The 21,627-nt window shown below is 38.9% G+C and overlaps 1 protein-coding gene across 1 annotated transcript in view; it reads left to right on the top strand.

Annotated features, from left to right (window-relative positions):
* Positions 1–7,579: 7,579 nt before the first annotated feature.
* The window catches only part of LOC139770004 (uncharacterized), a 32,998-nt gene continuing 18,950 nt past the window's right edge, over positions 7,580–21,627 (top strand). Inside the window, exons 1-2 of the mRNA XM_071701649.1 lie at positions 7,580–8,187; positions 19,995–20,231. Of these exons, the coding sequence (XP_071557750.1) occupies positions 8,139–8,187; positions 19,995–20,231 (286 nt within the window). The 5' untranslated portion in view covers positions 7,580–8,138. The remainder of the gene's footprint in view (positions 8,188–19,994; positions 20,232–21,627) is intronic.

Genomic DNA, 21,627 nt, shown 5'->3' with positions numbered 1-21,627 from the left:
TTTGTTACGAAAGAATACTGTCTCAGATGAATAAGTTCAGCAAACGGCGCGGGCAAACTATACGCATTATCTGCCGGGGGAATCGAAACCGAGCACGGTAACGGTTTTGCATCTGTTACCTGCACGCTACAGTCTATGCTGCGTTAATGCCCCGAGGTCTTCTCATCGCGTAAAAACACCGTTTTGCGCCATTGCGCTGTATCGCTCATAGTTATACTTGACATATAGTTGGCATTGTACGCAAACTGCAATTTCGGATATATCTAGTACTTCAGAACTTCAATTACAGCGAACTTTAATTACTTTAAGACTTAATGTGTTACAACATCGACAGATTTCATCAATTTCAATTCAATTCCTTTTGTAATATTAGAACGGAATATTCGGAGAACGCATAAACTTCATTTTCAAAAGTCTTCGAAAGCGTGCCGGTGGAGGCGTGCGTCAATCGGCGTAAACCCAGAAGAGAAAGCCACGATTCTCGTAGTCCTATCGTGTCCGACTGGATTCGTAAAATTATGAAAGCGTCAAAGATTTTTTTTTGTACTCGTTGAATGCCGCCAACGTCATCTCTTTTTAATCATACCGCTATACGCGTCGGGTAAGCGTGTAAGACCCGGATGCAGGAACGTTTTTTAGAAATCGATATTGACGTAAGGCATTTATTTTGCGAGCGACGGACGTAAGCAAACTTCTCGCTTACTCAAGTTTCGAATTACGGGGATCAAACGTGGGAGGATTGCAAGAATTCAGCTTATATTTTTGAAACAATTGGTTCATATACGAGGGATATAATTATGGCATACCCACAATTTACACGTACACGGCGGTTTTAAACTATAAATGATTATTGCGGTTGTTTCGTAAAAATTATTTATAAAAGCATTTTTCTAATTAACGTCAACTGAAAGTAAAGCAAATTTCTTTTCGCGGATGAAAGTCTGCAGACATTCCTACGCTTATTTATGCAAACATTTTTATCTCGAAAAGTAACGAATCTTTTGAAAACCAACTGCTTTCTAAATTAGTCAGGAATCGTGGCGATAAATAATGGCAGTCAGTGACCTCTTTTCGGATGGTGTGGCAAATTCTTTTTTTTTTCGCAAAATTGCTAACCAAAAAGAATTCAATCGAGATGATTCTGGTGAGAGCATCCAATTAAGAAGAGAAAGACCGCTCGAACAGAAGCTTTTCAACGTCGAGTATAATAAAGATTTGTTTGTTATTAGTGTCTTGACGGGGTCAAGACACTAGTTGCGAGAGTGACGAAGTTAATGAGAATTTTCAACGGTTAATAGCAGATAAGCTTTGTACTCTAATTATTAGAGAAAGCATGCAATGGAAGAAGATTGACCTTTCCGCCGCCGCCTTGAAACCAAACGTGTTATTTTAATCATTTCGCGATAGCATAAATACTTAAGTGTCGTGCGCGATTGTCACGATGTGGTATTATCCTGCAGCTAATCTTCTCTAACAGATACTTGCCTTTATAAGAAAAGTAGAAGCACTATATTAAAGTTAGGGCGGAAAGTTGTTACTTTCCGCCCGCTATACCGGATGGAAAGTATCAATTTTCTTCCCTAGGGAGGAAAGTAAGCCCTGGCGTGAAATTGGCCACTCTCGCCCCTCTCTACAGGCATGGAAGTCGAACATTTCCGTATAAAGGTGTTGTGAAAAATATTGTGTGCATCTTGGGTCGAAAGCTTTTTCAGACTCGCGTGATTTGCCACCCTCGCCTTAAACGCAGCTTTCTCCCCTTGGTGCACAATATACCTACTATTAATATATTTAACGTCATTAATCGTGCACTTAAACATTTGTTACCTTGTGCAGATTGTTATCTGTATCCTCTTGGAAATTTCTGTTTCACGTTGAACCGATTAGAAAAAATTTCACGGTATTTTCCCGCTATGTGTTTACACGCATACGATTTCATCACTTGGACATTCAACGTTCAAGCACAGTGAAAGTGGAATAAAGGGCACTATTAAGTGAAATAGAGATCGGACGACACCGCGTGCATTACAATGCCTTCATTTGAATGCATTATCGCGGCGCAATGCGCACTGATCTATGCATGCTCGTTGCAAGTCAGATATCACCGCTATTTAATATCCATGAAAATTTCACAACTCGCCTTGTGAAAGAAAACGCGATGCAACGAACGGGAACAATTGTCAAGTGAAATCGGTAAAGATGGATTTGGTAAGAAATAGAGGTATTAGATACTTTGACATGCGGACAAAAAACAAATTCAATGTGTGCAATGAGCAATTAGTCATAAATGAGTAGTGATCAAAAGTAATTACCAATTATGAGTAATTATCAAAAGCACTTTTGTAATAAATACATTAATGTAATTCTCGTGGCAAGGTAAAATTAAAGGATGATAATTGCACTAAATTGTATAGATAACACTCTATAATTAGAGAATATAATTGTATAGATAATATAAAAAATTGTAAAAAATCTTAATAGAATTAAGCTTATTTTATTATCAAGATTCAAGATGGTTCTTAATAGTGTTCAGCATTCAATAGTCTTACAGTGTTCAGCCAAATGGCGAATAAAACGTTCGATTGTCTTTCGTTGAAAAAATGCAATTTTTGCCACAGCAAATTATTTCTTATGCAATGAAGATGTAAAATACCTTCGTTTATAAGGACTTTCATGGCTGTAATTTACGATGCAACTGCGAATTCACCGGAAGACTCTTAACGGAAAATTGTGCCCTTTCTTCTTGCCCGTTGAATTAATTGGTCGCTATAGTGAATTAACTCGTGCTTGATCAATCGATTAGAGTTACACAAGAGCATAAGATGCACAATGGCAGTGGAAAACGCACGGCCGCGTGAGAAAATTTATGCGTATTGCGCATGCGAACGGACAACAATATAATCGCAACTATATCGCCGTCTTCCATCTCTTCGCTGCTTTGACTTTCCACTGGCATCGGCTTTCTTAACAAATTTCCTACGGGCTAGATCGGGGTCGTACGAGGCGCGGTAACGATGATATAGCATATAGCAGGCTACGGGAAAACGTCACACACACGCGAAGAACAATTTAAATTACACTAACAGCATGCACATGCTCTGGGAAAAAAAAATACATAAAAGTTTTGCAATCTGTAAATCTACACGTACGTCGGCTTCGCGAAAAGATTGAATCTTCCTCAGATTCAGTACGTTGAATACAAATCTCTTCTATAATGGAATGTAGTTTGGTATTCAGTTTGGAGAATTAATTTTCTCGACTTAAAGCGGATACGAACATTGTTGAATCGAGAAAGGAAGAGACAAGTAATTAAATTTTATAATTATTAATTATTTAAAATTACTCGGCATCGGAAAAGATAATCGGTTCTAAAGAAAAAAAACACGTGGGTAATACACTCCGTGTGTGATAAACCGGAAATTCGAAGACGTCGGCTGTTCGATCGTTTCACGTGTGCACGAAATAAAGAAGGGGTATCATAGATATTCCCGGGTTTCCCAATACGCGACTAACGGGGAAATTTATATTCGGTTCTACCGGATTAAAACACGTCGGTCGACGAACTCGTCTTTAAACGCGCTCGAGTCCTCCGATAATTATTCAACGAACTCCTCGAAAGTTTAATAACACGCTCTAAGTTGATGACGCAGTAAGAGACTCGCGGAATTCAGTCGTCATTGCGAGGCTTGACGGTCGAGGTGAAAGGTAAGAGAGAAAAGTTTAAATGGTTCCTGCTTTTTATAGTTAAGACGAGTCCAGATCACGCGGCAGGAAATTCCTTATATGGCGATCGTACGTCGTTCCGCTACTTCTAGAAGATGAAGATGATAAAAAATTGTATCTCGACTTGTTCCGCGATCCAAAATGACGAAATGCCGAGGACCGTGGCGGTTTATATAACAAGGAAGCTTGTAACAAGGAAAGTTTCGTGCCTCTAATAGATATTTTGCGAGGAAACGACTAAAATTTGTAGCGGCACTATATAATCCAGCTATCTCTCTCCCTTTCTCTTTGCGTATAACAACGCTAACAATATGAGACAAAATATATAAATTACTTAATTTATCTCCATACAAAGTCTGTTGCAGAAAGTGCAATAATTGTTCCGGGAACAATACCGTAACTATTTCCAAGAAACCGACGTATCGTACGTACGAAGTGCGCGAACTGACGAAAGGAAATTCCTCGCATAAAATTGTGGAAAAGTACCGCAAGACAATTTACGCGTAATACTCATTTTGTGTAAATCCGTAGTGGCTAATTACTACGAGCAACTCGTACTTAGAGTTGTGCGCTCTCTTATCGTCGGTTACTTTGCCAATTTAATTTTTTACACGTATATGGAGAGCGCAACAAGAACACGCGTCTCGACTCAGGTGAATAATAACTAATGTAATAAATAATAAGCCAATTACTTTTCCTCTGACAATTATCCGCTATGGACGTTTAATTGGCAAGGTTGTGTATTGCGTATTGCAGTTATGTCCACGTGATGACATTTGACTTTTTTAATATTACTATTTTTTATTTTTAAGAAGAGATTTTCAATAATTACTCTCTCTATAACGAAGATTGCGAATATTCTTTAAGTGAACTCACGGTAATTATACTATACATGGTTTTTTTTACTATATATGGTTTGTCCAACTTGAATTTAAGTTGGACAAACCATATATAGTAAAAATTTTTTTACATCATTTTTTAAACTTGAGAGATCGTCGGGAATGAAAATCCGATTTTACACGAAGCAGTTGTACGAGATGTGTGCTATGTGTATGTGTGCGGCATACACATATACACGCGGCATGGATACGTGTTCGATGCATTCGTGTACTCGTCTGTGAGTGCACACGCGCCCACAAAGTGTTACGTTTGTTATATGGCGGTCGCGGTATGTGGGTCAGGAAGCCGGCATTACTAACAAGTGACTCGATTCGAGGTGACTCGTGAAGCGACACACACCGCTAGCTTTCGTCGCGCCGAATTTCCACCTTCCTACCAGATTTGGTAGAAGGTGGCCCCTCGCTACTCTTCGATCCAATACTTCTTGTACGATCGTGCCTCGTAAAGATGACCGCGGAGATAATGCCTTGCACTCAGTTCCGCGACTGGCACAAGGTAGCTCGAATCAGCTCCCTCGAGAATCGCACTGTTAATCCGATGCGATCCACATTGCAGCGTACACGCATCGGGAAATGACCGGTCAAGTGTTGAATAATTCAGCAATATATAAAAACAGTATCTTTGTCAAGTACGTATCTCTTAGGTACCGAATAAGATTGTCTCTTTACTAAAAAAAAATATACTTATATTTACATTTTTACACGAAAATAAATATTCACAAATACTCGTATTCAATAACTCGTAATGCACCTGCTCTGATGGAACATTCGTTCGAAACTTGGCTCTTCATGCGGAGACTTCAATGCGCGGTATTAAATGTGTCGCGCGCGTTGCGTTTTCTGAATCGAACACGCGGCCAGCGTTTTGATCCTCGCTTTGCTGTCGGTCGAGTATCCGCTCTACCGCAAAGTAGAATAAACAAGAGGTAAAGTAATCGAGAGCCTCGCGTGGCTGCCTCAATGCAGCGCGCCGTAAAGCAACCGGCATGAATGCAACGCATGCGACCGCATGCGTCGGCGATACACGCGCGCGTAGACGACGCCGGTCGCATGCTCGCGCATTTAATTTCTAATTGAATAATCGATCGCGACCTCTCTTGATCGAGTGGCACGGAATGCGGCAGACAGCTATGCGTCGTTGTAAGAACCCGGTTACGTAGCTTTCGACTTATCCATTGCTATTCTCTCTTATAAGAAAAAGTTTATGAATATAATATAAATATAAGATAATTTGCACTGCAAATATAAACTACCTAAAAGTTTCAAAAATTTGCTTGACCTTCTTTCTATAAAATTATTCGAAAATTATTATATAGCCTGCACGAATCATTTATTTATGCATTCTCGGCAACAAAGGTAATTATAATTTATCCCTCCTGTTAACGTTGTCAAAAAAGATATCTTCGAATTAAGCAAGAACAATTATTTTATGTCGTATGGACACGTATTATAGAAAATATATAGGAAATGCAATTTTTCTTTTGTAATTTTTCGAAGTCCTTAGCGACGATCGCTGGAGCAAAAATGTATCCCGACGTGAAACACTTTTAAAACGCACGTAGGCTATTAAATTTCATGGTTGTGTTGATCAGCACGCATGAGGCGGCCTACCAAAGATAGAATTATGGACGCTCCTCATTGTTAGCATCACGTAGAAACTATAATTAACTCGGACGAGGAAGCGCCGAGGGTTAGGCAAGCGGGTTTAGGGTGACGCGGTTGGGTGACTGCCTTCTTAGTCCTTCCTGCTTAAACGCAAAGAATCTAGATTCTGCGAAGAAACAAGATTGCACGCTACACCTAAACAAAAACTATGTATAATTATACTATAATTAAATAATAATACTAAAATTTAGAAAAATAATTTTTTCAGGATAACGTTAGAAATAAAAAATTTAAGAATATATAAGTAAATGCTTTATATAGGTATATAAATGTTAGAAACGTTTTGGTTGCGTATGGAGGTTGCGGATTCTGTTGCATTATATTTTACATGGAGCATCTTTCTTCCGCGATTTATTTAATTCGTCGCGTTACGAAAAAGAAGCGACTTAAGCACGTACAAATTACGGTCCCCACTTGTGCTTTTCGCAAAATTATACACATATTGTTCTCGATCGCGAGTACATTGCTATAAATTGCCGTAAAATTTCCACGAGTTTTCACAATTGCGTGCACTCTTGCAGGAACTCTACATACGTTATTTTCTCCGAGATACCTTGTTTCCATTTCTACGGTCCCATGTCGAGCGGCGCACTTCGCTCTGCAATTATATCCCGTATGACGATTGTATGCTGGTAATTATCAATTATCGTGCGGAATAGAAATGTCGAGAATTATGCGGATCTGGGAGATTTATATCCGTAATCCTTAGAATTAACTTTGAACGTAAAGCACCGGTTGTAACTTGGATTAGACGTTTTCGACATTTTACCGTAACGACAACACGTTACGCGATGCACGTATAAGCTGCAGTAAGCTGTGCATTGCTAACATTTTGTTGTCGTTTGCTGCAAAGTTACTAGCACTTTCTTAAAATCTTTATTAACATTTTTATTAACATGATTACAAATACATAGTCAAAAATCTAATTGATTATTTAATACCGATGTCTATACACCAATCATATCATATTCAATTGCTTCTTGAAAAAGGATTTTTAATTTATCGAATGCGAGCATTGGTCACATCAAAAATTCAGTAACAATATAGACAAAAACGTGCGCGTTTATTTTTCTTTTACCTATGTAACCACCGAGACGTTTTACCTGCTGCAACACGTTGCATTCTTTCAGGCTCCTTTTATCGGAGGGTCGACCGAAAATTCCTTCTTTATAAAAAAAAAAGACCGTAGTAAATCTTACCACCCTAAGGGATCGTGTTCTCGCTGCTCGGTGACGCGTCGGCTCGCAGGTTGGCCTGAATACCGGAGGAGAGGCGCGTAAGTAGGAGGGGGGGATGAACAGTCAGTCAGTCGCACAGGCCAGCCTCGTTCCTGATGGCAACCGGCACAGCGGTCGTTACCTGTTGAGGTGGTGGTAGCACGGAACGGCAGGTGGGGGAGCAGAATACCTGGATGACTTCCTGCCGGGGAACAGGCGCCTCAGTCCTCAGGCAAGAACGTTCGACGTCGGTTACAGCTTGTAACTCTACGAGAGACACCGTCCACGAGTTCTACCAGTGGACGCACGAGCACCATCGTCGTTGCCACATTAACCCCGTTCGAAAATATACCCGGGGGGGAAACAAGTTTGCACGCGCGTTTACTCGATTTCCCCATTCGAACGGGCGAATATCGCGTTCAGTGCTCGACGAAAGAAAAGAGAAAAGAGGGTCGGTTTCGCACCCCGAAATGACGTTTCCTCTGAGGTGCATTCGGTGAACTTCTCCAACGGAGTGCGCTCGTTGCGGACATATTGATTACTGTTCCGAATCGGAACAGCTTCCTCGACAGTTTTCCGGAACGAGAGAGGACGTTCAAGGCCGGGGTTCACGTGGAGGTTTGCGCTCGTGAACGAAATGGAACGCAGAACGATTTTCTTCCTTTTCATCACTCTGGCCGCCAAAGGTGCGTGAATTCTTTTGTACGTTTATTCGGTAATCGGTTATCGATATAGATATGTGTTAATCATGAAATACATCAGCATTTGGAATAATGCTCAAACATATTTCTCCTGATAATGAGGAAAGAAAGACAAAGAGGTTTTCAAAGATACTCAAATAAAAATATGCAGAAACTATATATTTCAGATATATTTAAACAATAAACTGTCATTTCATAAATAAATAATCTTAATGTAATCATAAATTCTTTCAACAATACATATGACAATACATATTATAGCTAAAATTTGTAGCTAAATGGATAATTCTTAATAGATAGATTTTGCATAGGTAATATTATTTTCATTAAAAATATACATACATAAAACACACATATGCGACACATATAATAATAATAATTAAAGTATATATGTGATTTAAATTAACACAAATATATTAATCTTTAATTTCCTAATTAAAAATAATAGCTTAACAGAAAAAGAAATAATTTAAAACATCTTTTAACATAAAAATATATAACAAAATATTTTTTAAATATTCTTTTAAGTGATAATTGTTGTTTAATCAATGAATGGAGGATTATCTCGGTCCCGAAATTACATACGATCCTTTAAAGAATCATTAACTGTATTTTATTATTATATGTACAAATGATTTAAAAAAATTTATATCTTGTATTGCATAAAATGAAACTCGATATAAAATCGGTCATTTTCATGATTGCCTTAATCGCACTTTTGTGTAACGCTTCGTTATGAATTTTCCATAAAACGTAATTGGATATCTTTTTAGAAATCTTTAATATAGCGGATAGGCGCTTCGTGCAAAGATGGATTAATCTCCCGTGGAAAATATAATGGCTCATTAACGCACTGGGGAGATTACAATAATAATCATTACTGCACCCTATTCACTTGTCGCTTTCTAAACGCCAAGATATTTAATGAGTCGACTGATTATGAGACAACAGTTCGTAACGATAGTTCTCTACTTTACGTATCATTGAAACACTCTATTTTGCGGAACCGCCGGACGAAACTACCGCTAATCAAGCACGCCTAATATATACAATACGGCGCCTAATCGAACGTTATAAATTAATTATACGATCTTCTAAATATTAGTGCCAACTTTCGAATTTCATTCGCGTTATGTACAAGCAAATTATGACGTCGCATATTTTAGCTGGGGTTTTCATAAAATAAAGGAAACGGATTTTCCAAATTAGAAAAGTCTACTTACCTCTTAAAATAATAATTTTACTCGCATTGACGGTGAAAAAAAGTATTCGTAATATATGCAAATTTAATGTACTTAAATAAGTGATATATTGATGATTGCATTTCTCAGAGATATGCGTAATAGATATAATTTTTCCATAATGACTAATAGATATCACATGTGCCATTCAATGCAGGGTCAAGATCATCCCACGCTCGCGTTATTGAACTTAACAACGGATTACCGAAGCACTCGTTTACATATGCAATTTGCTGACGAGAAGTATCTGAAAATAAGCGAAGAACTTACTCGTTAATTAGCGCTTGATGTATGTGATGCGTGCGGATTATAGTCTGTACGTATTTTCGTGAGAGGATACACACCGATTCTTCTTTATCTGATCTAAAATTTCACTCGGCATCAGCATCCGTGACGATAAACTGGATCTGCATTAAGGATCATTTAAATGATAACGCGACTGGTAACCGGTAAAGTGGCTCCAATTTAATTAGTACTGGATGATGATTAAAAATATTTTTAGAAATAAACTAATCACTCCGTAGAAATTCTCTTAATACCGATTGCGCCGTCTCACGATTATCCTGAGCGATAGTCCGTTCGTAGATTCAATTTCTATCTCCGGTAGTCCGGTTAAGCGGGATAGTTCTTCAACGTCGTGTTAGCTGCTAGACGCCGCTACGCTCGCTCTGAAGGGGCACGTGTTCGTCGTTGCACGCCTAAACGCGCGTCTCGCAAATGAGACGTGGCGTACTCACGCAGCACGCATTCTCATCTCTATCGCGCACGCAGGTAATCGACTTTCCACGATCCTCGCTCGTTTTTCTACGGCGTGGAAAGTGGCCGACGGAGCGGTTTTAACGCGGCAAATAACGTGAGAAGTTCGCGAAGATTCGTATAGCCCGATTATCACTCGGTCGCGGGACGCAGTCGTGAGGAAAGTCGTTTACCCATTTACTCGCGGTACGCTGCCGCGAAAACAAGAATTTTTATAATAGCTCGAAGTAGTAATTTCGCAGGAAACGTACTCAGAGAACAGAAATTTATGTTATTCCATGCAATTTAACAGGAAATTACGTTAAGTGCTTTCATACCGGTTTTGATTTGCAGTAAGCTCGACAGTGGTAATTTTTATAATTTCTCATTGATTGATTTGGCAATGGTGTGATCTTATAAGTTATGAGAATGGGAGAGAAGGTCCGGAATTGCCAAGCAAATTATCGAATTCAGATTTAGTGAGATATATTCAATTCATTCGATGCTAGCGGCTCGGTGACGAGAATTAGACTGACTCTTTGTTCGGCGCGGGTCGTTAAAATAAACTTAACAATAAGATATAGTCGTCATAATAATACACAGTAAAAAATTTTGTGTCAATGGAAGTCCACTCTCAATTTTGTGTTAAAATAACTCATACGTCGTGTTATTTTTGACATTTATAAATGTTATAAATGTCGATATAACATTTCTAAATGTCAAAACTAACACGATGAATGAGTTATTTTAACACAAAATTGAGAGTGGACTTCCATTGACACAAAATTTTTTACTGTGTAACAACAGATTAACTTTAAATTTGGAGACCATAATAGATCCGTTAGATCTAAGAAGTATAGCTCGCACGTTTGTCATTATGTCGTAAGTCCTTGTTTCTTTCGGTGCGTAGTTCCTATGGTCCTCTTATAACGGGGCAATCGAAACGGGCAATCGTAATTAGACAGGAAAGGTCCTCTTGTCGTTTCTTGATTTACATTTTACGTTAACACGTACGAGACCACTTCCGTAGGTTAATGACCGAGATTGTCTCGCGGTAAGGTGGTGGTTACTTGCATTTCCCACGTGTCGCCGTGCGCGTCAAACTCTTTTTTTTTCTCCCGCACGCTCCTCAAACACTTCCTCTAACCGCACGTTCTCGACCAGCTGCCTTCTGCCAATTGCCGTTGAGTCATATCCAGTTATTGTCCTCTCGGGTACGTGCCGTTTCCTGTTGAAACTATAAAAGATCAATGCTGTCGTTATCGTTAAATCGATCGGTGTCAGATGTCAACTAGGACGAGAGCAGGTTTCATCATTACTCATTGTTTTATCGAGTCAATCGCTCATCGTTGACAGATATTCATCTTAATATTCATATTCTTGTTCCAACAAAATCTAAATTAATTATAGGCAGAATAGATTTCCGCATACGCATTTATTAAACAGTGATACATCTCTGTTTTATTCACGAGAAACGTGATGATGTTATAAACATGACATCAACGATGTTGCCAACTGCATTCGAGTTGCTAAATAATATCATCAGCGCTAGACTTAGAAACTGCCCGCAAGTTTAGAAACGCAGTTTGATTTAAAAAGCAGATGCTTTTTAGAAAATTCTAATTTGCTTTAATGTAATGTTACGGGTAATTTATTTTATATCAAACTTTTATTGTATTTTATTGCCGAAACTTGAAAAAATTATTAATAATATTATTATATATAAAATAAACATATTATTATATATGATAAAAAAATATATAGCGTTTTTTAATTAAAGTAATTATAATTATCGGTGTGATCTGCTGAAAACAATTGATAGCAGCGCTGACAAGTTAAATATAAGTTGTGTTAAATATATTCCTATTAGGTATTATATTTTAAGAAATGTCTCAATTATTATCGCTTTTTAACCATTGTTCACCGTCTAAATATCACTTACAATTAGAAACAGTATAATCAGCATTTGAGCTCTCAGAATTATTGACAGAATTGTCGGTTCTCGTGACAAGTGCATGCACTTCCGTCGTATTATGGAACTAATCGCAGCTTCGCGCATGTATGGCTCACACGTATCGCACCTTGAAAACAAAAGGCCGGTGCGTTTAATTAGCTCGGCTCAGTACCCAATTTCCCACAATTCCGTGAAGTAACGGGAGTACTCGACGAGCTGGCAAGAAAAAGAAGGCGAGTCCGTCGTGTACCTTTTCTCTCCTACTTATGCCCTGATTATCTACTTTTCTTACGGCGTGGGCGAAACCCCGAACATTGAAAATCACGTGCTGAACTACATACGAACAAAAGCCGATGAGTGCAAGTCGGTAGAATCTGTGAGAAATGAAACTTAGTCGCGGTAAAAAGAAAAGTATTTATATGGAGTCATATATTTACACGGAAAGAGAAACTCCTTGATCATTAATTATATAAATGCAAATCGTATATGGTTACGAACTAAAACTTTGACAATCTAAATTCAATATAGTGAATTTTGTGGAAAGGTCATGGGCCAAACGAGCGATAAGGATGTTACCTTATCAAATATAATATTATTTATTATCTCTTAATAAAGAAAATTACTGAAATATTTCAAACTGCACAGAGTCTTCATCAGTCATAAAATAAGTAAATTAATAATAATAGCGGAAAAAGAGTTATATAGGACATATGACAGGTGAAATATATATAAAAATAAATATAAAAATAAAATAACATATTATAACTAAATAAAATATTAAAAGTTAAGTAAAAGTAAAAATAAAACAAAATAAAAATATAAAAATATAAGCGAACTACAATAAACACGAATCACAATAATGAATTTTATATATCTTATAATACGAAATATCTTGAATTTGTAATTGTATAAGTTGACATAAAATTATTAAATACAAATATACAATATTAAATATAAAAAAACAAACACAACAGCTAAATAATTTCGGAAAAATTCTTAATAAAAAATTTTAACATGCAGTATTATTCGTAATGGCATAAAACTGATTTTTCTCATCAATAATTAGTATCTAATTCTATGTTATTTAATTTTAACATAATTGAATTTTTATTTTAAGAGTTACATTAGTTACAAGAGTAATTTACACGGTATTTACCCAAATTTATGTAATTTATGTATTTACACGGTATTTAGATTCAAATACGATCATAATGACATGAGCATTAAAAATGTGTTTCTGCCTCATGTACTTTGAAATGATTATAATCGCGAGCTATCGTTCTTTATTGTCATCAAATACAGGGTTTTACGCGCAAATAACAAAATTTGAAAGTAATACTGGTAATCTGCTAAATGTATTTGTCACGGTGGTAAGGCAAGATGATAGACGCGGGTATGACAATCACTTCGTTTTAAGAATAACGGTGAAATGGCGGTGACCTGATATTTACACCGGAATAACTTTTATCCTTTCCATGCGATTCTGACGCGTTGTCTCCATTCTACTGTCCTACATAGGCTCATTTACTCAAGGCACGTGCTACTTGCCATTGTACTTCAAACGCAATTTATCCGAACGTTCAAAAATACTTGTAAGAGCAGGAGAATTCTAATAACGTAAGAGGAGAATGTAACTACACGTTCGGAACTTCATAATCAGTAATTATAAATTCTATTGGACCTCACGGTTTTTTTGGCCACTTCTTTTTAATTCTTACAATTCCACCAACATCTCGTCCGTAATAATTCGCAGGTTAGTAACTCATTTTTCTGCTTCGCAAGATGATGATCGGTCTCTAATCGATTTCTCGGCAATTCGCGACTATAGGTGGCTGTGTGCATTGGCGATCATGTATAAATGCCGGTAGGATGAGGTACTTTTCAAATCAACCAGACCTCGGCTTCTGCTCCGGTTTACGGCTTAACAATTACGATGATGCTAGCTAGCAACCTACATTAGGCGGATATAAGAAACGGTTACTGTTCGCAACGTTTATTTCGATAACACGACCAACGGTTTCCGCGAACGGTCTAATCTATAATTCAGACTTTTATTTACAGTTAATATGTTAAAAGAAGTAATTTCCAACTCGCGCGCGAATTTTATATAATTGAATTATACATTTGACATTATGAACGCAAACGATGTTTTATTTAAAAATTGAACTGCAAAATTTAAATGTTATAATCACAGATAACTGGATTCAGAATAACAGAATTATATAGCACAGTTATTACTTTTTACAATCTCTCGCTTTCAGCAACAGCAAAATTAGACGTACTCGAAATTTCGATCGCACGAGATGCGTATATTGAATACATTTAACGTTATAAACGCGAACGATCCTTTGTTTAAAGATCAAACTGCGAAATTTAAATATTATAATTACAGATAACTGGATTCAGAATTAAAAAAGTATATTCGCCTGATTCGCCACTTTACTAGCACAGTACTAGTATTTATGTTCGTGATTTTTGTTGAAAAATTAATTACCGCTACTGAAGCGGATGAATCGCTCATAAACTGGTTACACATTTTCCTTGGTGCTATAAATCCGCTGGTGGTTATATTGCAATCTTTGTTTTTCGTGGCGCGTGCACGTGATGCATCCTACATTCCCCTACAGAAATATGAACATGTAACGCGCGTATCGCAACACGAGGCGGATAATGTAGCACCTGCTTCGCGCGTGCCTTACATCGCCGCGATCTTTATCGATCGGCTTCCTCCTTCTCGAAGAAAACTATACACAATGGAATAGGGGATTTAATATCGAAGTAAGAAATTTATAATGTATTATGAGACACACACACACACACAATAGAAAATAGTAGACATAAAAATATATTGTAATAACAACGCAAAGCTAAATTTTTATTGGATTGTAATATCTTTTGTCTATTTGCATCTGTAATCAGAAATAATATCACTATCTCATAGTCTTTAATTTATCTTGAATTGCTGTAAAAATCTGGATTTTGAGGATTTAGAAACACTGTTTCAAGAAGAGTGCATTTAATACTTTTGTTTTTTTATGGGATATATTATCTAGTGCATTAATAATAAGTTATTAATGGAATTATGATTGTCTCTATAAGCATTCTTTAAATATAACAAAACTTAAGAAAACGAAAATAAGATTTAAATTAACCACTTTGAGACAGAAATTCCGTTTATGATCTCCTTCAACCGTTATATATCGATAAAATTCACTATAAGAATTACACTAAAGATATTTTAATTTACATTTCTTCATTGTGTTTTTCACGGTAGCGCTTGTCGGATAGATGTTTGACGCGATAGTGATATAATAATGAAATTAACGGGGCTCGCTCGTAGTTACTCCATCTGCTGCGTTTCCTCTTGGTCATTCTTTGCGCGACTGGCCAGCTGGTCGACCGCTCTGGCGATTCCTAGTTGGCGCATCGCACGCGCGACTATAAGAACGCACGATAAATATGTTAATTGAATAGTGCGGACCGTTACGCACTCAACCCACGAGGCGTCGATTGTGCGTTGTTGGCAATAGCACCGTTTGGTTGCTCGTTTCGAATGGAATGCCATCCCTAAATCGTCAAGAACATGTCCGAAGCATTAACGCGCTTAAAGATTTATTCTATCGCGAATGATATGCGTTCTTTTCTTACTTTGATAGCTTTGATATATATAGGTATCTTCTGTTTCTTAGTGTGCCATATCAGGTCTCCCTGAGATCACTTTAGATTTTGGCAATCACCTTAGAGAAAGAGAGAGAGAGAGAGAGAGAGAGAGAGAGAGAGAGAGAGAGAGAGAGAGAGAGAGAGAGAGAGAGCTGTGTGTTTTATGATTATGTTTATATAGGTACCACGTACAAAGTGCTGCCAGGGCATTGGGCATGGGATTAAGGGGGCTTTTTGTTTTAGGTTTAAAATAATGTTCTGGAAAACACGCAATAAAGATTGGTTTCCCGTTATCTTTTCTGATAACCCTATGATAAAATCGAGGTATAATGGCGATGAGAGTCGTGATCAAACTCGAAACCTGCTGACTACGAGTCGACCGCTCTCATAGTCGACACCCTCGAATGGAATGTCCTTCCTAAATCGCTGAGAGCACGTCCGAAGCATTAACCCGTCAAAGATTCTTCCTATCGCGCATTAGGCGAGTGATTTGCGCTTTTTTCTTACTTTCAGAGCTATGTGGGTATCTTTTAACGAAAGCCATTATGTTATACATCTTAACTTGAATGTAATAGGGAATTTTTAAACGTTTATGTTGGAGTAATGATAACTTTTACAATTATTTTCGTGACTTAAGAAAACATTTCTATTATACATTAGTATAATATTGCATCTGTACATTGATAGATATAATAGAGAGAGCTTAAATTTACAATAAAAATCGTTATAATTGTGTCGAGTTTGGATTCTAATGCGATAAATACACTAAAATTATTTCTATATTTAATTACGACAATTGACTTGTATTTTTTTTCTCGGTAGCAAATTTTACGAGTCGAAAAAATTATGCGGCTTTTAATTTCTAAAACATGACATCAGCAAATCGAGTAACACGTCAAAATTGTACCTTTCCCACAAATAATCCACATATCCTCGTGTTTAACGATAATACGTATATAAACCGCACATCTTTTTATATATCTACAAAGTCAACGATCCTCGCTCTCACGCCGCAACGTCCGCTTTTTTGCCAAGCGCGTGCATTGCGCCGCGGTTTCTATAATTTCACTGCATTCGATGCATCCATCTACATTGCCACCAAACAACGCACCGATGCAAGTCGAGATGTGAGGCGATTTCACTGATTTCAAGACCTGCCTAGGTACATCCGATGAGATAAGCTCGGGATTTACGTTTCGCACGCGATCCGTGCGCGGTTCTTACGTAACGTGCGAATTTCAAAAACCGTTCAACACTACGCTTTGTCGAGAACTGACGCGTGAAATCGGCAATGTTGAAAAAAAGAGGAAGAAACTGAAAAGGAAAAAGATTGTTTTAAAAGTCACTAATAGAGTTGTAAACATTTTATTACCTATGTGCTTTCTTTACAACCTTGCAAACCTTGAGTCTTGTCAAAATTAACACTGTTAAATTCACAGTGTCAAATATATTCAATTTGAATCATTTTTAATCATTCCTATAAGTTGCCACTGCTCCTACTCAATATGTCGTTTATTTAACTAAAACAATGTTAATTTATCTAAACCAATGGAGTTAAAATAATACTATTTTGTATTAAAATAATAAATTTTTACACCCATGATAGTTAAAAATAACAAAATGTTATTTAACTCAAGGTATACTGGTTTAAATTTTATTCTTTAACATTTAACAGGGAAGAAAAAATGATCCACGAATATTTCTAGCAAGAATCTCTCGTAAGAAGAATAAAACCCAATCAATTGTATTTCATACAATTCGTGAAGAAAGGCTCGCTTATCCGCAAATGCTTGATTGCGAATAGCGTATTCGTGCGTGCGTGCGCGTTAAATTCTTGTCGACACGAGGAGGACGGATTATCGCCGGCAAAAGAACAAAGAACTGCGATGGCCGTTGCGCAACGACGACAAGTGAAATTCGTCAGGTCGTTGAAGTTTACTTCCCTCGGACATCGCATTTCGGATTGGCACACACCGCGCCGGGGAGTGCAGCGCGCGTCTGCATAGCCGATGACTTCCTAGACGATTGCGCGACTGCTGCAGGATGCGACCGCCGCTCGCTTGCGTTATCGCTTCCGTTACGTCGTCTCACTGGCGTTTTACGTCGCTCGCATCCTTCACTCTTTTTTTTTTCCTTTCGCGAAAACCGCGGGGCAGAAAACAAGCAGCTCGATATGTTGCACTTTGCTCGGGTCGGGACTCGGGACTCGCTGGCAACCGCGTGTATGCACGCAAATGACAGGATAGCGATAATGGCGGGTTGCCACCGAGACCGAGTATGTAGTATGCAGTATTTCTGCGTTTATTTCTGTCTGCGTACCCGCGGTGAAACGTGACGAGATGGAAGGGCGGTAGCGTAATCAAGAGCGGCTCCGCGGGCGTTTCTGCATCTGCCGGCGCAAAGTTGAGGTATGCCTCGCTTTCATCCAGTAGTTGTTATCCAGTCGGAATCCAGATTGGCGGAAAGTGGACGTGCGGCATTGCGAAATACGTGAAATTCTGGGCTGATCTTGTTACCGAGGAGAAATTCCCAAGACAGCAGCACAGTTCCCGAATTGTAAAACGTTAAGAATGAAGAATGATTCTACGCGAATTAAATTTTAGAGGTAGAAGTAACGTTATATGTTAATCTTTGTTCACACATCTTGAGTTCAACTAATGCCTGCGAATTAGCACCTTTTTGACAAACGGCTTTGCTGTGTATTGCAGCGTTATGTTATGGTGCCATAAACTTACCCCGCTTTGCAACACCTTTCGCAATCCGCTAACAGCGGATGTGTATTTAGACCGAACCTATGTTTTCCATCCGTCGCAGGAAAAAGCGAAATAATGTAAAACACTTAAGACGGGGGAGGGCGACTAGTTTCCTGTGCGCACTTTCGTTGCGCAAGGGGCGATACCGGATTACATAAATAAGACCCTTTCGTTTCGCGCGAGAGTAACGCGTAAAACGTTGGCTATCGTCGGCGCTCGGTGATTTGAGCATTTTGCTCAGGAAGGTGACGAGACTCCGCCGCCCATTGAAATCATCGGCTTGAAAACGGCAGCGGCAATCCCCGATGAGGCAACGTCCCGCCTTGCATCGCGCCGGGCACCGCTGATGGGCTCGGGTGCGTGATGATGTGGGGTTGCGTGTCTTCGATATGGCGAAGAGATTGAAAAGCGCGGGGCTCACTCGCGATGCGCTCGCCGATGGCCGGCCAGAAAACGCGTTGCATTACTCGTGCAATTAGTCATGAGAGATTGAATCGCCCAGACAGCCGAGAGTGGATATCCTTTGTGCCCGAGGAGCTAACAGCTCTCGGCGCGAGAATTCGCGCGCGCGCCGGGGCATTCGAGGCGCAATTTCGCGCCGTGAAATGGACGCGCGCGCGATTAGACGTGATCATCGAGGAAAAACGTTTCCGTGCACCGCGGTAATGTTACGAAAGGAAGAAACGTGCAATTACAGAAATATGTGATTGAAACAGCATCCTCTCGCGTCTTTTGCATTCTTCAGGAAATATATCCGGCAAAATCCGGCTGCTTAATTTATGTGCATCGTAACTTCCGTAGAACGGTGATTGCGAATCGATAACACGCGACGGGCTGGCGTTGTAGAAAGGAAAACAAGAACGACTGCATTAATTAGCACGTCGTTCTGGATAACTATCGTCGCCATACGAGGACAAAAGTGAAACCTCCCGGTACATAGAAACTAGGTCTCTGCACTTGAATAAGAACGTAAAATCGATTAATATTACAGTATGATCAGATTCAATTAAAATACGACACTTGCATTGCATTTAAATATTTATATATAGTAAACAGTTGTATATAATTAGATATACGTCTATGTGTAAGACACATTTTTCACGTGCGTGTATGCAGCTAGCAGGAGAAAAAAGTTTCCTCGAATCCATTATATTTTAATTCACGAAAGAAAGTTATATCTTAAGTTTAAATACAGAGGAGAGACGCAGAGTAGACTCTGTGACACAATTCTTTTTTCTATTATTATCTCTTTTTTTTAATGCCGTTATCTATTTTTAATGTCATTATGATTCTAAGATCTATGCTGCATCTTTTTACGAAACTTACATCAGTACGTGAATAAATGTTTTTATGAATATGAATAAATCTATTTGTCTGCAGGCGCGCCGTTATTCGCGGAATACCTGGTGATAATCGCATTAAAATAACAAGAAACGCATCGCGTTGCAGGGTCCAACGGCGCCGGATGCGGTTACCCGGGTGCACCGGCACATAGCAGCGTGCGCTTCACCGGCGGAGGTATCGACGACATCGTAGACGAGGAGGACGCCCTCGTTAAGGATACCGCGTTTCCTGAGGGCATCATAGCTACGTATTCCTGTGAGCGAGGATTCGAGCTTCTGGGACCAGCGAGGAGGGAATGTCAACCCGACGGCACGTGGGAACCGGAAGGCGTGCCCTTCTGCGGTAAGTATCTTCCATATTTTCACTCGTAATTATCTCAAATACAAATTTACTTCCTTTGGCCGACAGTATTATACAATCACGACGTATGATATTTTATCGTTAAGCGTAATATGTCTTATCGAAACGTTTATATCCGCAAAAAATAAGTCCTATAGGAATGATGAGTATGTTTCATAAATTACAAATATGATGTATGTGATTTAATATGATAATGCGACAGCGTAATTGAAGACTCGCGGCAAATATCATTAGTCAGCTCGATGCAAAATGTCTCAGACGTCTCTCTTTCTTTCATCCTTTCTAGATTCTAATTTTGAATGAATCTCTTTGGAAATGTTTAGTTTTTAGTAATTTTTGACTTGAAAATTTATTAAAACACATTATTAAAGTAAAAGAAATTGAATTCAGAAAATAAGTAGGAAAGAAATTTGGCTTCTCCAAATAGATGTTCATTTTTAATCGTCTATAAGTAGTTCGGAAACTACAGTCCCTCTATTAGTTCCTCAGTGTTTTCGTGAAGGAGAAATCGAGTCCAAGCTGGACAGAGAATCCGTAAGGAAAGTATGACTGGATAAGTCTGGGACATATTCGCATAGGATGGGACATCTTCGTACGGAATAGTCGCGCCTTTCTATAAATTACATTCGACTCGGACGGCCGATGACACTCGGCTTGTATTTGTGCGTCCACGCTGTTTCGGGGAGGCAAGTGACCCGGTTCCACGTGTCCTTGACCGAGCAGGTCCGACGACGACGACGACTGGCACGAGAGGTGCCCCCGGTGGTGGGGGCAGTGCACCGTTAACTCTGAACCTGTTACTGCCTAAGAGCGCCCGCGGCCTTCCCAACCTCGCGCGCATTCCTCAGACAGAGACCTGTCAGACTCTCCTCGCTGTCCTTGGACCGGGTCGAACAAATTCACCCCGTTCTCCGTACGGCCCCGGAAGCCACCTCCGTGTCTTTCTCCCGACGTTTTCGTTACGCCGCTTCCATTACCACATCGCCTATCGCTTATCCCGATCGTAAACTTGTCTTTATTTTATTTTTGGACGAGCAAGTTAAAGGAAATACTTACATACTGGTTTATTTTACATGGGATTCAATGTTCATTTTTTTTTCTAACGATATCTATGAAATCCATCGAGCCCAAGATGGCTATTACGCTCATTAGCAAGTTGTTTATGAAGTATTTCACGTGCTTTCGTATACACGTGCGTATGCTAATACCTGCGCTTCTTAGCGAGAGATATCTGACCGATAATGGGCGCTTCGTATATTCCGCGTATGTGCTATAGGCAATTACTTATCGCGCGGAATGCGTTTTCTATCCTTACGTTCGAGCATCTCAGGAATGAGGTGACCGATTCTCTCCTTCCATTTCTTCTCGACTGAATGCG

The sequence above is a fragment of the Temnothorax nylanderi genome, unplaced genomic scaffold (assembly GCF_030848795.1).
Source record: "Temnothorax nylanderi isolate EJ_2023f unplaced genomic scaffold, tnyl_v1.0 TNYL_tig0001_pilon, whole genome shotgun sequence".
Lineage (NCBI taxonomy): Eukaryota > Metazoa > Arthropoda > Insecta > Hymenoptera > Formicidae > Temnothorax > Temnothorax nylanderi.
The sequence above is the reverse complement of the archived record's forward strand: the minus strand, read 5'-3'. Positions and strand labels throughout refer to the sequence as shown.